Below are 26,101 nucleotides of genomic sequence, written 5' to 3'. Positions count from 1 at the left end.
ACGAGGAAAGATGCTCTCAGCTCCTGAGAATTCCCCATACTGGGCCAGGAAGTCCATGCCCTGGATTCCTGAGGGAGGAGAAGGGACTTGAGCTTCTGCTCCTTTGGGATTCTTGGTGCTTGCAGGCTTTAGGCTGAGCTCAACTTTGCTTTGATTTAAAGATTCAAGAGTGTTTAAGCGAGCCTAAGGAGACAATTTGCAAAGTGAATTTCATGCTGAACCTCAGGTGGATAAAATACTTACCCCTCTGAAAGTTCAAACGCTTGGTAAAATAGGTCTGACTTGCAACAAGAGACCAGGTACTGTGGCAACTGGGCAAGACTGATGCATCTCTTTATCTTCAAAGTGCTTTGGTGCTTCCCCCAGCAAACTGCATGCAAGAGGTTACATTGGGAACCAATCCATACTCACCAAAGTGAAACCCACAGCAGTTTCTTCAGTTAGCTGGCTGAAAGTCCTTCCTGATTTGAAGACATTTAGGTGACATGTAAATTCTTTCTTAAAATTAAGAAATTATCATTAGAAATCAGCTTAAAATGCAAGTTTTTTCTGTTTAGGAACAGAGCATACTGCAACGCTGCACCATTAAACATACATTATGGATGTCAACAGTTAATTACTCTGACAAGCAGCTTTACTTCCCCTTGTGCTTTTCCCACATCAGACAGCCTCAAAAGGAGGAAGGCATGGAAGTTTTTCCCCTAAAATCACAGACTGCAAGCGTAGGAATGAATCCCCATGGGTGGATTTACTCTTAGTTGCATACAGGGTATTTTCAGCTGTTTTCTGGCAACGGAAAGAGACAAAAAACAAAGGAAAAAGAAATAATCCTGATAAACCATAGAACACACCAAGTGATAGTTTAATCTCTACTCAGGGCTGCCATCAGGAAGGGAAAGTTTAATAGTGTGTTTTGGAAGCATCTTAGCAAAACTGGGAATGTCTCTGGCTGCAGGTACTGTGAGTTTGGCAGAGCCCAGCCTAAATGTAACCCATCAGCCGTGGAATGATGGGAAAGGTCTTGCGCATCCCCATGCACTTCTCCTCGTCAATGAAGAGGGAGTGGGCTTTGACGGACAGGTCATGCTCCAGGATTGACTTGGCATGAACCAGTGCTTGCAGCGTGTCCTCGGCGTCTCTCAGCCGCTGGTGAAGGTTCTGAATTGTCTCATCAAGTTCATAGACCTCATTGACAAGGCTGGAAGACAGCAAGAAACCCCGTTAACTGTCCTGTCACAGGGGTGGTTTCCACCATGCTGCTGCTAACAGGCCCCTTGGGCACAGGATTTCCCCCTTCAGCCTGTTCAGACTAACTCTGACCCCCCATTTCTGCCTGATGCATGGGAAAGATGAGGGCAGAGATCCTCTGGACGTCAGTGGGGAGGCATGGTTTGCTCTATGGCTTTAGCAATGCACAGCCACATCTCCTGGAGCAGCTCATGCCACCGAGAAGAGTGATGTGGTTTCCTGTTTGGTTTTGAGGGTTTGTTGGTTCACCCTCCTGGATTTCCCTGTTCAAGGGTCCTCCCTGCACCTATAGGTGCACACATAGTGAAAAAGGACAGCTGGGAGAGGCTAAAAGTGAATGTGAAACAAGTGGATGATGGAAAACACAGTGGTGAGTTGGAGATGCTCAACAGGCTGGGTTTAAATGGCCTTTGAAAAGAGGCTTCCCATAAAGCCATGCCCAGAGGGCTCCAGGAGATGTGAGGCTTGCGGTCCCTCACAGGGGGTGCTGCTGGGCACTCAGGGAACCCTGCTTCTCCACAGCCTCTTGGGGTGCAATCCCAAAGACCTCACAATGTCTTTGAAAGGATTTCCAGTGTCCCCAGTGGACGGTAGAACAACCCTTACTGCTTCTCCATATGGTGCACCCTTTCTTGCAGTTACCCAAAAGGAAGGAGCTAAATGCTCTCAGCACGAGCCTGGTGGAGAATAAAGGGCTTATCCATCAAAACTGAGCACTCCAGCCATTGGGAAGCAGGCACGAAAGACGATGAGGTTTACTCAAGTGGAAAAACTCAGCCCCTGATGAGGTGGCATCAAGCTGGACCCAGCCATGGTGTACAGCCTCTGTGGGTGCAGAGCACCCAAAGGCTGGGATACCTGCTCACTGCTTCTGATTATATCAATGAGCTTATAGAAGGACTATTTAGGAAAAGAAATAAAACCAATTTTGTCACCCAGTGATGCTCCCTGGGGACCCTGTGCTCCTGCCTTACCAGAGCTGGGGAGAGTCCCGGCACAGCTCCATGTTTGGTCTCCGTGTGCGCTCATCCAGCCGGGTCTGAGCCACTTTCAACGGAGCTCTTTTGTCCCGAATGGCTTTGCGGATGGCTACTATGTTCATCTCAAGCTGAAAGATTTCCTGCAGAGTCTGGCGTGGAAAACAAACACGTGCGTGAATTAAGAATGAGAAATAATAAATTAAAAATAACATTCTCAAATGACAAAATCATTTCCCTTTTCTCTTGTCTGTCTGCAGAAAAAGCCATGTTCAATAAGCAAACCCTGGGCTCAAACCATTGTCACTCTGCCACATACCAAGGCACAGATCCAGAAGAGACTTCTCTTCGGGAAAAGCCATTCATTGGTGTTGCTGTCACATCAGAGGAGGTTTTGGAATAGTGATGGATCTATTGAATAACCAGCTTCCCAAAATTACTGCTTGCAGGAACTGATTGTCCATCAATAGCGACTAACAGAGGGAAAGTTTTTAATGGGTCCTCATTTAAGGATGTGGCATCAGTCCACAGTGCTCCAAGCCCAGTCTCTGCTCGGTTAATCAATACTGTGCTGAGCACTTTCCAGAAGGCTTTCCATGAGACCCACTGGCCCGAGCCAGGTGCCCATCACTGATCTCTGCTTGGCAGAGAAAAACACATGGATAACCATGCAGCAGACTCATAGTGCTGAGACTGAAAGCATGTCTCTGGGGGAGAAGCAAGCTTGTGAACCCCACACAGGCTGAAATAACTACCAGGAGATGCAATCAGCATCACTAGAAATGATGGTGTCACACCGAAAGGGAGGAATTCAGGCTACCTTGGCCAGGTGAGTCTGAATCTTGCTCTTGGCATCAGCTGTCTCGGAGATGCGGTTGGTGAAGGCGATGTTGACCGTGTTGAACTGCTTCCACATCTCATTGGCCGTCACTGCCAGCATGGTCTCGATGTTGTCCCGCACCTTGGCAGAGGCTGCCCGGTCACGCTGGGAGCGGAAGATGTTGGTGTCTGTGAACTTGGCCCATGTCTCTGGCACCGTGATCCTGGGAGGGGAAAGGAGAAGCCCTGGTGAGCCCATGGGCAGGCAGAGGACCTGCCATGGGACCAGTGTGGTTTAATGTCGATTAAATCTGTGCTCTTTATTTGACCAGATGAAAGTGAAACATCTGGACATTATTTGTTCAGTAATGCTTATCAAATGATGACATGCTCTCGAGGACAGCTGTGGTACTTACAAAAGCTCAAACAAAAGATTTTCCCAGAAAAAAATAGAGATATTAATCAGGCCTCATATTTACACATTGGAGGCATTTAAGTGCCGAGTGATTCCCAGCTACACAACACACAGTCGATTTGTTTTGCTCATAACTCATCTCAGTTTCACACTAAACCGAGTGAGCATTAGATAATATTCCATTCCCTGTCTGTGCATTCAGGATGAAGCTCACGCCTGTGCAATAGTCCAGAACAAGGTCAACAAAAGACTTAAATACCACATAAGCTCCATTTAAAACATGCTGATTCTCGGCACATTTTACCCCCCTCTGAATTTTAGCATCAATCCTTTGCAATTTATTTGCCTGTCTAAATATGTCTGAGCTCCACTGTGAATAATTATTCAAACATTAGAAAAACTGAATCAATCTATGCCCCACCATAAACTGCATGTGTCTGTGTGAGCAGCAGAGTTATTCCCTCAGCCCTTTGCCACTTAGGGCATATCCCTGTGAGTGCTGGTTGAGGTCATCATTCATTTACTGCAGAGCCAAAGCCGAATTACTGGCACCCAAAAGCAGCTGAACTCTGTCCCAGGACTGTGCTCTCTATTTCTTTATCTCCTGTGTCATTTCGGCTCCCTGCCAGGCCCTCTCCAAGCAGGGGTGAACCCCCCTGACTTTACATCAATGATGTGCACTCAGGCAAGCACTGACACATCCTTGAAGTATGCATTAACTTAATGAGCTGTGCAGAGGTGCTGGGCTGAATTCATTTTTCAGGGTGATCTCTGAACCCTGGTATAATGTTTAATTAGGTGGGACTTGCTTTCGACGGGATATTCGACTTGCTTTTGCCTGCAGGATGTTCAGCATCCAGCTGAAAGCAGAGGGCTGTTCTCCCTTTATGATGAGTGGAGAGACAGGGGTCCTCCATGGTTGGTGTCCCCAAGCGGGATGGATGTGCCATGCATAGATACATGCCTTTATAGTGGGCTGGTGGAAACCAGCTCCCTGCTAAGGAGAGGCATCGTGTCCCTTGTGGCCAGCTTGACACCCGTGTGCTGCACAGTGTGTACTCACGTGGCATCAACCCGCTCCACCCCTTGGTAGTAGCTGATCCCATCAGAGGTGTTCCTCAGGTGATGGCACTTGTCATCAATGCGGTGGGCCGCCTGCTTGTTGACCAGGTCCCTCTCCAGGTCGTGCTGGGCCCCCCTGTTGGACCTTCAACACACAAACACCAGCCATCAGTGGGGAAGCTTGGGCGGAATGGTTTCCTTCCTACCCCTTTCCCCACAGCTCCCGCCTGGACAGCTATGTGCTCCCACAAGCATTACTGCTAGCATCCCATGGAGCCCGCAGGGGTTTTGTGCCTGCAGAGTGTGGGGAGAGGTAGGGACCTGCTGGGGGTGCACATCAGAGCTGCCAATCAGCCCTGCAGCGTGAGATAAGGAGCTCCTCCTTACATGAGCTGGGCTTGCGCCTTATCCAGGTGCTGCCGCATCCTCTCCTGGCAGGACTTGATGATGTCGACTTCCTGGGAAAAGGCAAAGCATGACCCCATCAGTGCCCATGCTCATTCCTTCTGGCCACACTCATCCCCTCACACCTCTTCAACCTCACACATAGAATTTGCCTGCTTCTCTTCCTGCCCGTGACAGATAGGGAATGAAGAACATGCCCCCCAACCCCAGCGCACCCACTTGTGCAGCTGAGCCTGTGCATAGCATCCGGGAGGGGACAGGAGGGTGCTGTGGTTGCTGCCATGACCTCTGAATTTGCTTTCTGGGTAGGTTGCCAAGTAGTTTTTCATCTTGACATCAGTGTCAAGTCCTGGTTAGTTCCACTATAGGGAGACAGGGACGACAGATCCTGACTCAATAGGAACAAGCACAGTGGTTTCCTGCACCAACAGCCCTACACATCCCCATCCCAAATCTGCCCTTTCTGCTCCCAAAACGTTTTCCTCCCCAGGAGAAATGGGACAAGAGGGGAGGAACTTTATTTTGGTGTAAATCCCCAGTCATTTCTAAGAAGCACTGAGCTCCACTGGAGGAAGCCATGGGTTGCTCTCAGCCCGCTTGACTTCAGCACAAATCTATGTATTTGAGAAGCCCCAGCAACCAGAGGCAGATGATTAGTGCTCCAAAACGAGGAATTTTTAAGCCCTCCTGTCTGCATTAGCCAGCTGAAAAACGCAGCCTAAATGCATCCCAAACACTTAAACCCCAAAATGCCATTATGGAGATACCAGCTTTGATTATTTTCCTAAAATCTCATGACCTTTAATTTAATCTTTTAATTTGTTAGGGCCTGACTCATAAGAAAAGATTTTCTAATGGAGCAGCGGCTTCACAGTCCCGGGGGCTGCAATTTCCTTCCCAGTTTCGTGCTGCCTTTGCAGTGATTGTATTTCACTGTACACTGCATTAGGATCCCATCTTCTGTGCCAGCTCTCAGCATGTTTGCTTTTTATACATAATTTAAAGCAGACTATATAAAGGCAAGCAGGAGTGCACGTTTTTATGATCTCTATAAAACCCATTGCCTGAGCACACAAAGTCCTATTGCAGCCACGCTGCTCTGAGCAAAGCAAAGCTAAGCTGGGGGTAGATGTAATATCTTTTATTAGAGCAGCTAATATAGTTGGCAAAAGCAGACAAGCTGTCAGGCACACACTGTCATCTCCATATCTGTGTGTGCATGTGTGTTAAATATATATAGATGTATGTATGGGATATAGATATAGACACACATCATATGTATGTGATACAGATACGTATAGATCCTGTGCTGGCAGGGCTCTAAAAGGCAGGACAGACTCATAAATTCCCTAAAGAGGGACAGAGGACCCCAATACATTACACAAGCAGACAGCTTGTTCTCAGTTATTCCTTCCTCCGTAAGGGCAAGCCTTGCCTGCCCTGCAAGTTCATGCTGCTGCATGGGGGAACACAGCCCCAGTCCAGTGGATTTCGGGGGTTTGAAGAGTTTTTAGCACCTCACCAGCATTAGGGAGCCAATGAGGGATCAGGGCTGCAAAACCTATTTAGGGTAGTTTAGGTAAAAATAACTTTAACGCATGATCTGTGTTGCCAAACTTACTCTGAAGAGCTGTTTCTCCACCTCATCATGGACAAGGTCAATGCCCATCCTCTTCTCCCGGTGAAGCAAGCACTCCCGAGCAACCTGTTGAGGACATGCATCAGTGCCAGTGCTCCCTACAGGGGTGGTCCCCATGTCAAATAAGGTAAGGAAAGAGATTATGGGTGGGCATAGAGATGACATCATGGGTTAAAATGTACCCAGGGGAGATGCTTTAGCTGACAATGAGCAGCCCAGCTGCAACATCAGCATTAAATCAACATGAGGGAACACACGTCTCCCTGGTGCAACCACAGCTGAATGCAGGGACCTGTGTCAGGCTTGATGCTGACCTCGCCAGAGCCTTGTAGTAGGACATGGGCTTTTGTCTCCCAAACCAGGGTTTTGGATATACTGATTATAAAAATATTTGGTTAAGCAAATACTGTTCTGACGTGCTCAGCATGTGCTGAGAGGGGATGCAGCAGACGGCAAGGGATTTGTTTATTACGAACTTAACTAATGGTCTCTTAATAAAAGCTTTCTAGATGTTACAGAGCTGTAATGAAACTTGATCAGATGTTTGAATGGCTGCAGATGTTTTAGCTGTAGGTTACAGCCTGCAGCCTATTGGACAAGGTGCTTACCTGTAGAGGGGCCTCTGTCTCAGTCAAGGCTCTCTCCAGTCGTTTCTTCACATCTGTGAGCGCCCTGGTCTCCTTGATCATCTCATCCAGCTCATGGCAGAGCTCGGACTTCCAGAATCCTATATCGTTGACACGTACTCCCAGGTTTTTGGTGCTCTCTCCTTGGGTTTTCATTGTCTGCTGATGTTTATCCTGAATCATGCGGCAGGTATCATTTCTCAGGCGCTCCGAGTTTCTACGCGAGTTCTCCGACTCTTTGTAGTTGGTCATGTTGGACTGGTACCAGTCCTCAGGGGTGTAGCGGGTGAAGAGGTCTGTTCTGTTGCGAACAAAAGGCAGTGTATTGTCAGGGGTTACCCCCTTGGCACATTTGGTAAAGGGAGCCAAAGTTGGGTTGATGGCAGCTGTTTTATAGTAGCTTCTAGGCATCCAGGGGAGGCTGAAGGTCTGAGGCAAAGGGTAGTAAGGAAAACGGTTCTTATAGCTTGAAGCCATGGTGCTTATGGCAGGCAGAAACTTGTTAGGTGTTGATCTTGGATGAGCATGCGTTGCAGTTAAAGGAGAGCCAACCAGCTCCATCACTGCTCTGCTACTCAAGTATGTGTCCTGCACAAAGGAGACAGAAGATGACAACCTCACTCAGTAAGCTCCTGCACTTGGGTTACTTCTTACAGCAATGTATGCAACTTATAATACAAAGCAGCAGCACACAGCACCCGCACATCCCCTGCACAGGCCTACAACTCTTGAAAGCAAATTCCTTCTGCCAGAATCCCAAGCACTTGTATACATAAGGATTTGACTTCGTTGTTAGTATCTAGCATCAGGTCTTGAAATGTGGAGAGAAACAAATCATCGCTGCTAAGGAGAGTGACAGATATTATGCCTTCATCTTCCTTAAATCTGTCAATCCAGTGTAACTGTAGTTGCTGACTCTGGGCTGTTCATTTGTTTCTTTTGGCCGGGGTATCTGCTGATCTTATAGTACTCCAGATACTATTTTCTCTTTAAAAGTTCCATTACCAGCCCTGATAGCTTTGGACACACATCTGCAACCAACACAGCATGATTGGTGTGTGAGGGACTTCATCCTCATCATCTCTACCTTCAATTGCATTACCTGCTCAAGTGAGGAGGCTGCAGGTGAGCTGAGCTTTGCAGGACTGTACCCAAATTTGAACGCCCCCTCAAGTATTTCAACCTAAAAGGAACAGCAATCTCTTGGCTTGCAAAGGAAGGAACATGTCTGTGGCTCACCTGATGTACAATAAATGCACTTGGAAAGGAAATATCCCAGAGTCTTTTCAGAGCAGCTCATAAACACCACCCTTGCAGTAACCTTAGGAGGAATGACCACACAAGATCTTGCTACCAGTAACTGCATACAGCAATGTGGGTGCTTATTGCTCTTTCCAGATTCAGGTTATCAGTCAATTCTAATCAGAAATGTAATGTAAGGACCATTAAATGTACCTAACACACCTAATGGGGTGTTAGGTTATGTTGTGCTCGGTATGAAGCTCTTGTTTGGTTACAGGTATCCCTTACGAGGGCTCTTGCAGCCAGCTGCCGTGTTGCAGGGACGTGTCCCTCCACTAAGATCAGGACACTCGTGAGCTACAAGAAGATCCCTGGATGGGAGTAGGGTTTGATGTGATGCACGTGCTAAATCCTGTTTGTTAAAGGATGAGATCAACTTTAATCCTTTAAAAGAGGGATGTTTGCGTGACATAAACTGACTTTTATTCTAGAACAAAGCAATCACATGACTAGAGGTTTAATCACTCCTCCTGGCCTACCCTGAGCACTTTGTGTCTGTAGGTGAGCTGATTTTAAAATCATAAAACCCTCGATAAAGAGCGTTTCTTTCATCTTAGTCACCTCTGCAAAAGACTGCTGCACAAAGGCAGGACCAAGGACTCACATTTGCCTACTTGGAAAGCTTAAAAGGCAATAGATAGGAGGAGACACACAGAGCCAGGCAGGCTCTGCCTGTTGCTGTAACCCCCTAATGCCAGCCACTCGCAGCTCATTGACTTTCTTGGAGCCATTCCCTTTTACACCAGGCAATGAGCAGACCACACAACTCATTAAAGTACATGTTTTCTAACATTTAGCTATGGGGAGAGGTGACCTAAGAGACTTCTTGTGTCACCGGTGCCTGTAAAGCTTTGACGCATTCAGACGAAGTGTCTCAAAATGCAGTATTAAATAAACAGATGGGAAATGCAGGAGAATAACTCCTTTGGCTAAGGCAAATTGGAGAAAAATAGGGATGAGTCAGAGGGGAAAAGTGTGCAGCTTACAGCTGGGAAATCACTGAACTTTGAGGACTGCTTTCTCAAGGCTTGCCCAATTTTGGCCATGCTGGCATGGGCTGCCCCAGTACCTGCCTTGACAGCAGCATAGCTGCAGGCACTGAGTCTCACCCCCAGATCCATCCTGGCCGAAGAGCCTGTGGGATCAGCAGTGGGAAGCTCACACCCTCGCATTTAGCAAAGGAGCTGTCACAAACACGACCCCTCTGAGCCAGTTTGGCAGAACCGAGGACGAAATGTCTGTGCTCAGGTCCAACAAAAACCACTGTGTGTGCTGGTTCCCACAAACCAGTGCCTTCAGCCCTTTTGTCCCTGCTAGGGATAAACCACTACGCATACCCGAGCTTTGCACCGCTTATTAATACCTGAGAAACTGCATTTGGAGAGGGGGAGACCCTGGCTCCTACCCCTGGCTCACACCCCTGCAAATAATCCCCTTTTCCTTCCTTAAGAAAGGAAGGAAAAACCCTCAGGAATGGACTGGAGTTATTATTCCCTGCATTTCCAGCTGAAATAAACACCCCTGCATCCCCCTTGGGATAAGCAATTCCAGGATACTTTCTACCACCCCTGAAGACAGACACACGTCAGGAGCCACCAACCACCTAGCTTGGGTACATTTGGATGATATAAGAGATACTGGGGGGGGATTAGGAGAAATACCTGCTGTTTAGTCCCAGATTCTCACCTGGGTGTGAGATGCACTCCAGGGTTTAGGGGTGTCTAGGGCTGCTACTCAGGCTCGGTGGCAGCACTATAAGGCACTGAAGCATCCCTGGTGTCAGTGACACAGAACCAGGGGAGCATTGCCATGGGCACAGGGTGCTCAGCAACCAGGTTCTACCCAGGGCAACTCCCTGCCGCTGCTATGGCAACCTGATGCAGCCACTGGGCAACGCAGTGCTCTCGATGGGCAACATGGGGCCAGCCCTGGGCAGCCCAGTGCAGACTCTGTGCCTTTGTGGGCAACTTGATCCCTTGGCCAAACAGCCCTTGGGCATCCTAGTACCACCCAGGGCAACCAATTGCCGCCCATGGACAAACCAATGCTCCTGATGGGCAAACCAGTGCCCTTATTGCTTCATTTTACCACTCCAGGTTAACCATGAGCTATGTGGATGGCTCATTAAATACTCAGACACATCTGTGTTCCCATAGCCTTTTTCAGTCTCCTCTCATTTTCCCAGCCATTCCAGCTACAGACTGAGCCTGTACCAGTGTTTTACAGCTTCTCGTGAGAGCAGGGACACCCTGCCCCACCACTCCTGCTCTCTATGCACGCACACGGAGCTGGCCTCCTCGAGAAAGCCATGCCTCTGCTGCCAAAGATCTGACATAAAAAATAACTCCAGCCCTTTGGTGTATACAAAGCTTAGTGCACTTTGATTTCACTTTAAACACACGTCTTGCTTTAGCCGGGTGAAGAATCAGCTTAATCAAAACGAAATAAAGAGTTCAGCACACAAGTTGCTTTTCTAGAGCAAAACCAGCTAAAATAACTGAAGTTAAAGCAAAGCAAGCTCTGCCCCTGGGCAGGACACGCTCACACCCTCGGGCCAGCCCTGCTGTCTGGTCCTTGCACATTCCCAGCCTCCATCTACACCCGCTCTCACTCCCTGCCCGGAGCCAATTCTGTTCAGCTGAATCACCGCATGATGAGGAACACCACTAATTGCTGGAGGCAACCACATGATTTTGAAGAATTTGCTAAATTAAGCAATAATAATTAGATAACATTGTAAATGGTTTATGGGTGCTCTGTAAAGCACATAGGCTTTCTGGGGAAGCATCCACAAGCACTGAGATACAGAGAGACAGCAGGGGATGTGAGAATGGACAAAGCTTTGGTACCATAGCATCTGGAGTGGCTTCTCAAGTGAAGGGCTAATACCATACCTAAAAGCTATAAAGACAAGGAGACTTGGCAAGGGTAAACCAGTCAAATTCACAAGCCAGGTGATTCTCAAGCAAGAAGGTACCAACTGCACACAGTAAGAGGTCCCCAAATTCCTCATGTTCTGGGTACCACACAGAAATAAGTAAACTATTTATATCATCTCCACTTATTCAAGGGGTTAAACTGGGTTCCTTAATTGTGTCTCCAACAGCAGCAAATCCACTGCAATTAGAAAAGCAGCTCCCCGTTCTGGTGGGGCACACCCAGATTTGATGGACACGTGAGAACACAGTTTGTCCCCAAGCCTTGACCATTTTAGCTCAGAATCATCAAAGAAAAACAAGGGTGAAAACGTGATGCTGATGTTAAGAGGGTGCCAATTTTCAGCACGTCAGCCCAGGTTTGTCTGGTTGCCTAAACTGGAATTTCGAGGGATACATTTAGATACCCAAGTACAAAATCTACTGCCAAAAGCTGTCAGTCTCTCTGTCACAGCTCTGCATTCTCACTGCCTATTAATACAGCATTACGCTGGATCATAAGCTGCCCTTCTGAAAATACCCAGATCCAGATCTTTTATAGCATCCATCATGAGTCTACATGTACCCATAGCACTGCACAGTCGCAGTTTTACCCCACTTTGGAATATCCCTTTCTCACCTATAAACACTGAACCCCTCACTGCCACACCAGAGGCCGGGACTGGCAGGAGGAGGGCTGAGGGGTTGGGTACCAAACCTGAAGGAGATTGATGGGAAGCTAAGCAGATTGACAAGGAGAAAGATCCAACTTTGGACATGGGAAGCCACTGAAGATCATCTGGGATCTCCCTTCCTCTGCCAACAGCCCCTCAAAGAGTTTGTGTCTTTTTTTATGGCTGGAGAAGCTCAGGTGTTTGTGCCAGTGCCTGCACAGCCACATGGCAGCACGTGGAAGCATCACCATCATGGTTGGACTTGGAAAACCCAGCTCCCCAGTCTGCCAGCAGACACCTTCCTGTGCTCTGCAGGCAGACAGTGGAGCCCCAGCAGGGCAAATACCCACCTGTGAATAAGAGGCAATGCCAAATTCAGATCTGTGGTTAATTCCACCTCGTTTGAGTCACTTCTTTGGGATCCTTAAATGGCTACAACAATGCAGTCCATCAACAGGTTACCCCGGCAGGACCTGACACCTCTCCCTTGCTCTGGTTCAAGGTGGGATGACATCTGAGATGTCCAAGAGCCTGTACTGGAGTAAATATAGCATAAGGTGGGGAAGAATCAGCCCACAGTTCATGCTGCAGTGCAGCCGGGATGGATTGCACGTGTTGGCAAAGGCTTGAGAAACCACCTCCCATTGTCAGCACATCAGTGCAGTCTGTCCTGGGCTCAGCTCTGACACAGGAGCTATTCACAGAAAAACTGTTAAAAATGCCTGTTGTTGAAAGCATTCCTGCCTTTGAGGTGGAAGCATGCTCTCTTGCATCCTGTTCCCTGTTATCCAAACTATCTTAGGTGCTTTCTTTAGGATTAAAGAGACCTCATAGCAGCCTCCCAGTATCTGAAGGGGGCCTATAGGGATGCTGGGGAGGGACTCTTCATTAGGGACTGTAGTGATAGGACAAGGGGTAATGGGTTAAAACTTAAACAGGGGAAGTTTAGATTGGATATAAGGAGGAAATTCTTTCCTGTTAGGGTGGTGAGGCACTGGAATGGGTTGCCCAGGGAGGTTGTGAATGTTCCATCCCTGGCAGCGTTCAAGATGAGGCCTTGGGTGATATGGTTTAATGTGAGGTGTCCCTGCCCATGGCAGGGGGGTTATAACTGGATGATCTTAAGGTCCTTTACAACCCTAGCTATTCTATGATTCTATGATTAGGCAAATGGTGCAAGACAAGGTGAGTTTCTTCCGTGCCCCATAAGATATGTGCAGTGATACACAGGCTTGGATGTTGAACTGACTGAGGGCAAATGAATCTGGACTCCCTCGAAAGCACCCCTAGTACTTCAGCAAGACCAGACCTGCTGAAATTCTTCTCTTACAGTTTTGGGTTCCAAAGATATCAAGGATATAAAATTGCCTTTAGACTAAAGTGATCTTCACCTCTGAACATGACACTCTTAACCAAGAGAGAAACCAATAAAGAGATCAAGAAGCAGACTGGCAGATGAATTATTCAGTCTAACCATGGTAGCATTTGATTGAGCTTTCCAAACAATAAATGTGGCATGAATAAATCATTACAAATCCCTCCTTGAGCTCTCATCATGAGTCACAGGCACCAAACCACAGAGGCTCAGGGCAGGCTGCTCTGTGCATCCACCAGGTTAAGACATAGATAACTCCCCTAATCACAGCAACTGTGATCTCAGAAAATGCAGTAGTTTATTGGTGATGCTCCCAACAATTCCCAACTGTTGGAAATAAGAAATAGTCGTTTTGGGGAAAGCCTCCTTGTAGCCACTTCAACGCACCATGGGCTTGCAGGTGGTGTTTGGATTTTGCTGTCCACATTGTCCTCACCGCAAAGCGGGGAAGGTGTACTTTAAATTGCATCCAAGAAGCAATGGGTTGTTCACACCATAAAAATCAACAAACTGCGCAAACAGACGTACCAGCAAGTGGGAGACAGTCCTGTGCACACCCACTGATTCACAGGCATCAGTATAAAAAGAGATGAGCACATAAGATCAGAGGGTGCAGAGCACCACGCATCTCTGGCTCCCTGCAACCTGCCAGGAGCCTAACAGGAGTTTTGTTCTTCCTACCAAGTTCATACTTGGTCTGTTTCTGGGGTCACCTCCTTCACACACAGAAAAGCCTTAAGAAACCATTCCTAGCTCATTTTCCCTCTGTAAGTCCCATCTTGCTCTATCCCCTGACTTATCAAAAGGTGCAACCTTACAACCACCCTAGGGGCTGACTTCTTTCCAAGGAGGAGGCCAGGCAAGAACTCATCACTGTAGTCTGATAACTGATAGAGGGGGGGAAAAGGGAACTGAAACCAGTTTCTGTATATTCACCTTGAAATATCCCACCCGAGAAAGCATTTAACCATGTGATGGTTATTAACATCATGACCAGCCCCATTATTTCAGTGTGATTTAAACACCAACTTCAAATTGAGCCCCAGCATCTGAGGTCTGCTGAGTAGAAATAGATGGCTCGCATGATTGATGCTGTGCACATGCTTTTGTGCTTAGCCAAAGTGAGTTATTGGTGGCCTCTCCATGCTCGTATACACTCCTCATTGCTGAGCCAGATGTGAAAGCAATTAGCACAATGGGAAGGCTCTTTTAAGTCTGTGGGGCTTTTTATAGGTTGGTGTTTATTTTTGGACCTACTTTCTTGAGGTGAATTTTGGCAGGCCCCTGAAGGACTGGTTTATGTCATGGCTGGCTATTGTTTAAAGTCCTTTACTGCTTTGGCAAGGACTCGGGTTGGAAACGGGAGGGGAGAGTCACTGTATGTTTTTTTCTCTGTCATCATATTCAGGCTACTATTTCACAGACAGCAAAAGGATCACAAAGTCTGCAGAGCCGATAGGAGCAGCCTCAGCTTCTGACTCCTCAGGAAATAGCAAGGGGTGAATGCAGTCCCGTTGTGGAAGTGCCCAGAAAGCTCGTCTGGAAAACAAGCCAGCCTTCACGGAAATTGCTCCTAAATAGAAAGACAGGAAAATAATCTCTCTCCTTACTTTTCAGATCCCTTTGCAGCGCTGCCAGGGTGCTCTTTCCATGGTCATATAAACACTTTTCCCCACGGCACTAACCCTTTGTGGAGGGATATGCTTCTGCACCATCCCATGGCACTAACCTTTGCTTGTCATTTGACCAGAGAGGAGCCTTTGCTGCAGAAAGGCCACCGATTCCTAGGCTGTAGCACTTGCCTACATGGGGAAATAAAACCAGACAATCCCAACAGGCCAGCTACCCGTGAGAATGATGGAACTCCAGAGAGAAAGGACCATGCAGCACCTCCACTGGTGCAGCACAATGCTGGCAAGATGCTGGTCTGTGGTACCCTTCCCCACTGCCATCACTCTTGTGCAGCTCAGGGTGAGAAAATACATCTCCCAGTGCACAGTAACCTGAGTAAATACTCAGCAAACACAACGATGTTCCTTGCAGGAATGGCTGAGGAAATCTGGGCATCAATATACAAGGTGAGACATGGGTGGTGTGTCTCTACGCACAAAACAGACTGAGTGACTGCAACTGATTTTACACCACCACCCAGACTGTGCATGACCGCTGCTAACACTTCTGTAGGTAATCACTGCAAAGAGATCGCTTACAGAGTTACTCCTGCTGAAAAGGAAGCAATAATTCCACGTTCCAGCATCAGTTATTATTCCGGATCACTCAAGGGATTGTCTAACTCCAGACAGAATTTCCTTTTATCAGATTTGGCCACTGAGAGCTCTGATAAACACAAAGTGTGTGCATTTGAGAGCCATTTCGATATGCAATATGAAAAACTCCAACTACATTCAGTTGCTGGATAAGGACAGCAAAGCATCCTATCTCGCTTGGCCAAATACTGGGCTGGAATTGGAGCCTGAATCTGAACCACCTTTTCCTTTCAGAAAATTTGGCTTTATTACCACGTTTGTGGCTGGCCCTTACAGCAGTCCCAGCCCAAGCCAGGATGCCAGAGATGGATCCGGCAGCAAAGCATGGGACAAACTTGGATGCAGTCCCAGCTGCAGCCTGTGACGCCCAGGGCCCTGGGTGGTTTAGGTCAGCATCGCTCTCTGGTTTCCTCACATCAGCAGCTGCTGAGGTTTGAGGATTACAGAGGATGTTTACTACTTCCAAACAAAGGGAAACCATTTCCATGTAAAGCTGGCCAACAGTGAAGACAGCTTTGATCAGATCAGATCCTGTAAATTACTTGATATCAGGTGGTAGATTTTTTTCTTGCTGGAAAGAGCAGATCAGATTTCCTGTTAAAACCCCCTTTTTTCCTACCCCCGCAAGCATCTTTCCTTGTCCATCTGTTCCCCCCATGACAAGCCAGCAAGAGGAGCATTTCTTCTCTGCCATGCCCTGCTGCAGACCTTTAGAACTACCATTGAGGTTTCATTACATAAATATTTTGCCTGATACTTTATCTCGTATTACATGTAACTTTTACCCTTGGAACACTGTGGTCCACTTAAGTCAGATGGAGTGCATGGCGCCTGCTAAAGAAAGTGGAAAAGCAGGGTTGAATCAATGGGTTTCTTCCCCTCCAAGTGCAAATATTTTCAAGCAGTTAAAGCAAAAGGTGTTTTGTGATTGTATCCTGGGCAGTCTTCAGAAAAAGGTGAATTCTGGCATGTTTTGGAGAGATGAAAGTTGATTAAACTAATAGGTAAGAGGATGAAAGTTGCCAAGGTCTCTGCCTACTGAACCCTCATAAAGGTCTGCTCCAAACCTACAGGCCTTTTTGGTTTGGGGTTTGTGCCAGGTATCTGCACACCATGGGGGAATCACAAGGATATCCTCATGGAGAAAGGCCCCAGTTCTGGTGCTGGAGCCTCAGCAGGTACCTGCTGCACAGGTCCTTCAGTCCTCACTGCTCAGCTGAAGAGGTTTGCAAGCAGGACTCATTCCCTAGCCATACCCAGAGCCCATTCTGCTCTTCAACCTTTTTCACATCAGCTTTTCCTGTGACCTGAGATACAGACTGGGCTTTCCCAGTGTCACCAACAGTCCTTAGAAAGAAAGAGGTGGACAGAAAAAAATCATACAAATGAACCTGAGGATAAGCAGGAGGGATGCTGTGCTGGTAAGCTCAAGCCAAAACACGATCTACCTTCATCCATCAGCTATATGAAACAAAACAAACCACCCTGATTTCCCCTTAAAACAATGAAAACAGATAAAACCAGATAAAGACCAGATAAGCAGATAAAACCAGATAAAGCCAATAATAAGCAGAAGAGATCTGCAATAAATCATGAAAGCCAGAAAAACACACCAGGAAATTTGCATTTTCCCACCCTTTGCTGAGAAAGGATTTTGTGATGTGCTTGCCCTGACTGTCTGCAATCACTAACTATAGTCACTGTAGAATCTAATTCTAGTCACTATAGAAGCCAGAGCACCTATAGAGACCAGTAACACTTGAGAAGCCAGTAGCAAATCTCAGGGCTTTCAGTGGGGCCACTGATGATGTGAGGGCAGCAGGACCTGCGGGAGGCTTCCCAGTGGTGCGGGTTCAGCAGCAATACCTGCCCAGGGCTGGAGCCACGGGCAGCGAGTCCTTAAAAAGAGGATTCCAGACTAGAGTGAAAAACACACTTATCCTGAGCCAAGTAGCCATAAAAACCCAGCACAGGAGTGCAGGGACCACGTGCTTTGCTGTGGAGAAGCCCTTTGCACCCACTTGTCGGGATAAAACATAAGGAAGAGAGGCACAAGCACTTAGACATTCATTTATCTATCACTTTGTGCAAGGCTGGAGAATATAAGCACTGTGTTATCCCACCTGGGAGGTGAGGAGGGGTGTTTTTCAGGAGCTCAGGGGATTCCTGAGTACAACAGAGGAACTGGTGACTAAAACCTGGCCTTAGAGCAGAGGGGAAATAAATGGTGGATGGCTTGGTGACAACAAGAGCTGGGTGTACAGTTCTGCTCCCTCTGACCACATGCATTGGTCCTGGGTTTTCATCTCCTGAGTGATCTGGAAGGGAGATGGTATGGAGATGAAACTGAGTGATCACCTGGAGATGATTCCAAAGAGAAAACCAAAAACGGAGGGGGATCAAAGGAGATAACCTAGCACTTTCATGCCCTTGTTTTCCCCAAGACACTTCAGCAGCTGGATCTGAAAACAAGGGCAGGAGCATCCCATGGGTCCAGCACCCTGATCAAAGACACCCCAAAGGACATCACTACAACAAGACCTCTGCATGCACATAGAGGGGAAAGCTGCAGCCCCAGGACCCACTGGTGAGGATGGACCTCCTCTGTGAAGGGCACACAGCATGGACACACAGAGGGGTGTTTGAAGCTGTATCTCAGCAGAAACGTTTTTCCCCTCTTATCTCTGTGGAGGGTTTATTCCTCAGTGTGTGCGAGCAGCAGGAAAGAGGCAGCTGGGGCTGGACCAGCCCTTCCCACAGTAGATATTCTGGCAGGAGCTCCGCTCTTTGGCTTGGCTCCTCACAAACAAGCACTGGAGGGTTTCAGGTTTGCAGCATGGTGGAACTCACATTTTTCCACCTTGTTATTTTTCCCTCTTTCCAGAGCGGGAGGTTCGGCTCCGAGGGGCTTTGCAGGGTTTTGTGCAAGTTATCTTTCAGATTTGAGGTTTGTGGTTTGCTTACACCCACCTTGAGTTTTAGCTGAGAAGCGCCCAGAATATAAAGTGAGTAATTGGCCAAACCCAGCGGGTTTTGCCTCGTTTTAGGCCAACATTTTTCAAGCCACCTGAATACATAAATCATCTCAGTTGTAAAGCTGGGCTATAAAAGCAGAGGCAGCTCATTCACTTTCTTATACATTTAATACCATCACAGCAGGGAATGATTCTGCCCCAAAGTCACCTATTTCTGACCATAAAGAACCAAGGGAGTCTGCACAACCAGCTCACAGAGACACTTGCCCTGTAGACATGAAGTAAAATGACACCCTCCACCAGGCACATGGCAGTCCCAGAATGTTGTTTTTAAACTAAAGATGCAATTCTTTAAAGCCAGTACCATGATATTTAAGGTACATGCTCCTGAAAAGCTTGGGATTATGTTATTTAATGCTGAGCATCACTTGAGTCTAGCTAAAGCTCAATCCAAGTGCGACACCAATCTCACACAGAGAAAAGCTTCAAACACAGCGTGAGGAGGAGTGTACCAGGAACAGGTACAATATATAGGAACTGGGAAGATGCACCACAAGGATATGTTAAACTCTCTGCATCCGAGGGTGTTTATAACTTGAGAGGTTGAAATTCCACTGCTAGCATTGAAAGAAAGGAAATGAGGGCGGAAGGACCTGCCCGTGCTGTCAGGTTTTATTGTTGCATTAGAACTTCCATGAAAATTCCATTAATTCCTGGAGTCATAAGGCTATGTGAAAAACTCATCTCTCGCTCCAAGATTCCTCTCTAAGCCTCGTATTTGCATAGAAAATGTGACCTCAAAATGGGAATATCAAAGTCAAAACTGTTCAAATGATAGAAACCCATATTTTCTAAGGAAAAAGGTGTGGGACTACACCCTATCCATCCAATCTCTTGCTGAACTTCATGGGAGCTGGGGTAACTCCAGCATTGCATTTGTTAAACCAAAAGAGATGGGTACAAGAGTCCTCCCTACCCCTGCCCCTACCCCTGCCCCTTCCAACTTGGTAGCACCTGATCACAGAATAACTCACAGTGGAAGAGTCTTTGTTAGGTTGTGTCCTCCAGGTACCTTTTTTCATGGGACACCTTAGTTCACCTCTGCCAGGACACAGTAAGCACATCTGGGGCATCCTTTCCTTGCTCCAGGCTGTGGCCCTGGGGATGTGCACCTTCCAAAGCCACACAATGGGCTCCAACAGCAGGAGGTGGAGGACTTCAATGCACAGCATCCTGTAGATCTCCAAGGAATGGCTCCACCAACACAAGAAGCCAGTGAGCCCCTCTGATCCCGGGTCCAAGGTGGCAAATCCAAGCCACCAATGGGATGGATGCTCTGGGAGTGATCATGGTCAGAGGTGAAAACCCATCACTTCACAATTACAACCTCAGTATTTAGGGGCAGCACTTCTCATTTCCCCCAACCCTTTTTCCTCCTGACAGCATCCTGCTCACGACGGGGAAGGACTATTCTTAGAGACGTCTATTTTGGCTTGGAATGCTGGAATTAAGATCCTTCCTTCCTTTAAAGAAAACATGCCAAGCGATATTTAGAAAGCTTCACCCCAGTTTGAAGGCTATGTTCTGGCTGCTGAGCAAAGCACATTTATTTGTTAGCTTAACTTTTACCAGGGGTAAATGTGATGTGCCCAGCCCCACGACCACCCAACCACCCTCCTGAGGCTTTGGGAAGGTGGGTGGCATTACCTTCAATGTGCCGAGTAGCTGCCATGGGGTTTATTCATCCCCTCTTTCTTGGCAGCGCTTTGTATCGGCTTCGAATAGACTTAGTAAAATATTTTCCATCAAAACTTCTTTTGACAGAAAATGGCTTTTGGATACAATGGAAACTTTTGTGGAGAAGACAAATGGAAATAAAACCTGCTCAGCTCATGGTGGAGACTTATTAAGAACCCAAAGCTGTTTTCCTCCTTCAAAGGTTTTTGGGAAGGTAGCAGTGATGCAAAAGATGCTCTTTTTTCCAAGGTGAATGCGAGTTTGCTGTGGTATTATCAAGAAAGCTCTTATGCAGTTATCACTCCTGGACCAGGAGTCACTTGTGAGTGGGTGAATCTGACAGCAGCAACTCCTAGGCCATCAAGGAGTGGGCCCTGGAGACATCTTTTGGCCTTAGGGCAGTTTTTGCTGCCCCAGCAGAGATGAAGTAGGAGGCTGGAGGAAAGGTGCCCACCAACTGGCTTTGCCTCCAGGCTGGACCATGCTGCCCTACGCACAGGCACTGCAGCCTCAGGCTTTCCTACCCAATCCTAGGGCAATAAAGCATCTCTGTCCCTTCACATAACAACACTCAAACTGAGGATGAAATGCACATTTCCTTCTAATGCAGCTTATTCCCAGGGCTACAGGTTGCCATGGGGATGTTCAAAGGTGTCTTAAAGGCTAAAATAAATGTGGCTTTTCACAGGTAACAATGCAGAGAGATTTCTGGAAAACTGTGTAAAATAATGTGTATTCAGCTTGGTTTTCAAGGCTACTATCCCAAGGACCTGGAAAAGTCGCTGGGCTTGTACAGCAGCCAAGATGCTGACATAGCCATAGGACTCCCGGATCTGAGGGCTTGAGAGGAGCAAACCCAAACATCTCACCATAAACTCAAATTAGCTGGTAGCAAAAACCTTGCTTTGAAAAGGCTTAACTTAGAAACCGAGAAGCAGGAAGTCTGGGACCAAGGAGGCAGCTCTGTCAGCACAGGGGCTGTATCAAACTGATGCGTCTCCTCTGCAGAAGCCTCCCCTGGTCGGCACCAACCCCATAATGCAGCTTGCCCGGCCCTAGCAAAGCATCAGGGGGGCCCTGGGCTCTCACTCCTGCCCTCTTCCACATTTTCCCTTTCCAACAGCAATGCCAATGCAGAGATTTTTCTTGGAAACCTTGAAAATAAATCCTTGCCACTGCCCCTTTGTCACTGGGTGCTGGAGAGACCCCGTGCTGAGGCTGTGGGTGTCTCCTGCATGCTCCTCATCACTGGGCAATGGTCACTTGAGGTGAGTAACCCACACACTCATCTTCTATGGGGGTCCCTATGCAAACCAGCACAGAGTGCTGCTGCCTCTCTCACACACACTCTCTATGAGGATTTCAGTATTTTGCTAAACGAAGCACACAAAAGCTGATTCTGGCTCCTGGCAGCAGCAGCCCCGTTATTGCTTTAGCAGCCGCAGGCTGAACCATTGCAAGGCAGAGCCAAGAGCCACGATGAGCTCTTCAGCCCACATCAGTGTATTATAGCATTCAGGTTGGGTCTCTGTGGACACACACAGAGCTGTGGTGTCCTCCAGCCCCATAGGGTCACCCAAGTCCCCTCCACCAGTAGAGCAGCCTGTCCATCCCTAAACACCGCAAGCCATGCATCCCCCTCTGCTCCATCCTTTGTCCCTGGGCCAGCCTGAGGATGTGACATGGCTTTAAAGCAGTGGTGTTATCCCAGATGTCCTTAAGTTATCTCCTACTATATCTGACTCCAATAAATAATTAACACAGACGGCAGAGCTGGCTGGGAGCTGTGATTTCCATTACTTGGGAAATCCTGACATTAAGGGAGAGACTGATTCTGATTCAGCATAAAAAGCTAGAATTCTTGTGTTTGCCAAGAAGCAACATTTCCTCCCAGCCATCAGATTAGGGCCATTACAGTGTTTCACTTCAGTGACTCTTCAGCCTTCCTTTTGCTCCTACGCATTTCTACCTGCACATGGAATTATACAATCTATAAGGACAAAATAATATCAAAATTTACAGTCTACATCACACAAAATTCATTTAAGTGACAGAACAGAAACATTCTGCTTCTGCTGCAGATCTGATACGGTCCAAACCAAATATTTCAACTTCTTTTTTGCTGCTAGGAAATGTTGGAATCAGCACATTTCTACTACATGGCTCGGGTTCAACTAACCTGCTTTTGCCTATGGAAAATTATACTGAGAATAACTTTTCAGTGGCTTTAAGAACTGAGATATTCCCATCGTACTCATCCCCAAACCGCTCTCACCCATCTATTATATGCTGATGTTAAAATGCAACGCCAACAGATAAGCAATAAAGCAACTGAGACTGTGTTTTTCCAACCCCATACCCCAAAACTGGAAGTTGGCACAGAAAGGCTATTGAGAGGCTCAGAGCAATTTCATCCCCATTCACTTCTCCATGGGCTACTCTGGACTAAATAACTGCACCTTGGAGTTGGAGATGTCTCCAGCCACAGGAGATCTTCCTTCTCAGCCTGTGGCTAAATCTTTATTGTCTGCAGGAACTAAGCACAAGTTCAGTTTTCCACAGCTTATTTGAGCTGCTGACAGACATTCCTGCGTTAATCCTAGGGAAAGGAGAACCAGGAGCCACTCTCCAAGGTTGGGTGGCAGCCCAAATGCAGCAGTACTATGCCGGTTTAAAGGGACACATTGCCTGCATAGGTGTGATTGGTAACCAACCAGCCCAAAAATGGATGGATGGATGAATGGATGGATTTACAACAGACAATACTTTTGTTTAAGCAAGCAAATTCCTCTAACCCCCTTGTGCAACCCCCCTGTACAACCCCCCTGTACATTGGTCAACTCTCTGCATCAGATGGATGGATGGAGTAGAATGCAGGGCCCAATCCTCCAGGGCAATCACAGTTAGCAGCAAGGCAGGATAAAGGCAGCTTCTGCATTTCTGCATGCAGAATGATGCCTGCATCCCCCAAAGCAACCAACAGTAGAGCCCGGGGGGGCTGCAATGCTGAGAGGGCAGCACTGAAAACACAGGTATGACTTTTAACCATGTGAGGAGCACAATGTCCCAGGGCTCTTATAAGAAACCTACAGAAACAGAACTATTGGCACAGAACTTCACTGGGACACAGTCAGAGCGGCACAGTGTGGTGACTGGGTGCTGAAGGGCTGACATAGTGGCATGTATGAGGAGCAGTGCCCCAGCCCTGCTCTTTCCAACAGCTAAAACCTTCCCTGGAAAGGGTCCAGATAAAAAAAAGGGAGCTGGCACACAGCATGAAGAATATAAAAGCTAATGGCCACACTTCAACAAGACTATAATCAAATAAAAACATGATGGGCATTGTTAGGCAAACACAGCCAGAGACGTTGCTATGAGCCCCACCTGCAATAAAGCCTAATCTCAGCACTGGAGACAGCTCATTTGGAGGGCTCATAAAGTGCCAGCATACGTACAAAACACACTGTGAGGGCTCCAGAGCCATGCCAGAGCCAATGTCACTTCGCCTCTTGTGCAGAGAGGAGCTTCAACACCCTGAGCTCCTCTCTGCCTGCTCGGTATGCTCTCCAGGAACAGCTAAACACTCCCAGCAGAACACTGTGCACGCCACGGCTGCTATGGCTAATTGGGGTTTTAAACATAGACACAAAAGAGTGCATCACCCCATCCATCCCTCCCTCCTCCGAGGACACATGTCCTAACAATGGGGACCACAGCAATACTGATACAGGAGTATAGAACTGTGGAATGCTTTAGGTTGGAAAGGATCTTCACATTGTCCAGTTCCACCCCTCTGCCTTCAAACCTCAGCAGCCCATCTCTGCACAAAGACTTTTAATAACTGAAGCAGCATCTCGGGGACTCAGACCCACCCCAGAATGGTGGGTCTGCCATAGAGAGGGCCCATCCATATCAGGCAGTGTTGTCCTGTTGCCTAAGCCCAGCCACATCCCCAGGGACCCCACTGCCTGCACAGCACAGCCCCTCGACCCATCCCCTCGCAGTAGTCCTGCAGGTATGGGTGCACCCACAAACCCATGGGCTGGCTCTCTGGTTCCTGCATGCACTCACTTTGTTTCTATCTATATGGCTTTCTGCAACCAGTATCTTCTACTGTTTGAACCACAACGCAAAAATCAGAGTGTTTGGGAAGGAGCCACATCCAATTAAACTTCCCAGGGTGGCTTTAACTGTCCTTCTTGCCATAATCCACCCACAGTTTTGCTCCTTTTCCCTAGGAAAAGCCCCTGCATAGCCCAAACTTCTCACTGTGTCCTTTAATTTCCAGAAAGCTGCCACTGAATTGCTCCCTGGTGCCCTGAGCTGCGGCAATGGGGGATCAAAACACTTGCTGAAGTGCTCCAGTCATAGGGAAATCACAGCCCAGAGATGAGGGATGCTCATGCCACTACTCAGCCATACCCACTATGTCTGATCTCCACCAGGCCACGGAGCAGGGAGGAGACACAGCGACCTGCCCCAACATGCTGGCGAGGAGATAAGGGAAATAGCATCACCTCAGCAAAAAAACACAGGTTAAAAGAGTTATATCAAAGAGCAAGGAGTGCTGTTGAATCATCAGACAGCGGGGAGCCTGGTAAACACAACAGCAGTAAACAGCTGAGGAGCAGGGGGGTGAGTTCCCTTAAGAAAACCTCTTGAAATCTCGGGTACCTTGATTCAAGGTGGGTTTGAGGGAACAGCTCGCTCCATTTGAAAAGAAGAGGAGGAGGAAATGCTTGTTCCAGGCAAACTCCTGGCGTGCCCCAAACGTGCCTTTTTATGTAGGACAGCACGAGAGAAGATAAATCCAAGTACGTGAGGAGTGCGTGCAGAGCGCACGGCAGGAGCCGCTGGGAGCGATACCGGGGCCTGGGAAGGATCAGCGCAGCCCTGCACAGCACCGCACAGAAGCAGCTTTTGTTCCAGCAGCAATTAGCACATTCCTGTCAGAGCCCTGGGGGGGAGAGAGAAGAGAGAAGCATCGCTTGTCTCAGCCTCCAGCCCTGTGCTCCCACCCAGACACCCAGGCCGGTGGGGGGGATGATGGATAGCATCCTGAAAGCAGGCTTGGGGTGGTGCCTCTGCCAGGGAAACTGGGAATGCAAGAAGGACGCGGCAGCAAGGCATGGGGGAGAACCACAGCAGAGCTGGGGAGGGAGGGATGGCACGGGGCTCCATAGGGACTCTGCCCTGGGATGGGGCCAGTTCTTGGTGGGAGAGTGGGGCTCCTCTCTCCTACCTTGGGCCACCTGCAGCGAAGCCCAGTCCCCAACCTCTTCAATCTGGTAGCATCCACCAGGAGACACACAGAATCAGAATGGTTTGGGTTGGAAAGGACAGGCAGGGACACCTCACACTAAACCATGTCACCCAAGGCTCTGTCCAGCCTGGGGCAGTCACCTACGTAGTAAGTGACTGAGAAATTAATAGAGACACTAGTCTCCTTCCAGTGACTGTGAGTCCAGAAGGGCAGAGTGGATGAGGCATCCACCTCTGATACCACTGATATCCACTCAGAGGTGGATAAACCAGAAATTATCCTTCCCTCTGTACATTTGATATCCTATAAGGCAGCATTTTCCCACAAGCACTGCTTTATCTGGCGGGTGTAGGAGGTCCCAACCCTGCCACACACTCAATTCATCTGTTTGCCAACAGATTC

At 47.9% G+C, this 26,101-nt stretch overlaps 1 protein-coding gene across 1 annotated transcript in view; it reads right to left on the bottom strand.

The window, feature by feature from the left end:
• Nucleotides 1-355: 355 nt before the first annotated feature.
• TEKT3 (tektin 3) overlaps nt 356-26,101 on the bottom strand; it is a 201,992-nt gene continuing 176,246 nt past the window's right edge. Inside the window, exons 2-8 of the mRNA XM_057401375.1 lie at nt 7,174-7,757; nt 6,548-6,631; nt 4,909-4,979; nt 4,523-4,666; nt 3,046-3,268; nt 2,223-2,377; nt 356-1,198 (exon numbers count right to left, since the gene is read on the bottom strand). Coding sequence (XP_057257358.1) covers nt 982-1,198; nt 2,223-2,377; nt 3,046-3,268; nt 4,523-4,666; nt 4,909-4,979; nt 6,548-6,631; nt 7,174-7,752 — 1,473 coding nt within the window. The 5' untranslated portion in view covers nt 7,753-7,757 and the 3' untranslated portion in view covers nt 356-981. The remainder of the gene's footprint in view (nt 1,199-2,222; nt 2,378-3,045; nt 3,269-4,522; nt 4,667-4,908; nt 4,980-6,547; nt 6,632-7,173; nt 7,758-26,101) is intronic.

Source organism: Pezoporus wallicus, unplaced genomic scaffold, assembly GCF_028554395.1.
Source record: "Pezoporus wallicus isolate ANWC-B61680 ecotype Strahan unplaced genomic scaffold, APGP_CSIRO_Pwel_v1 contig_8702, whole genome shotgun sequence".
Lineage (NCBI taxonomy): Eukaryota > Metazoa > Chordata > Aves > Psittaciformes > Psittacidae > Pezoporus > Pezoporus wallicus.
Note: the sequence above shows the minus strand (reverse complement) of the source record. Positions and strands in the feature narration are given on the sequence as shown.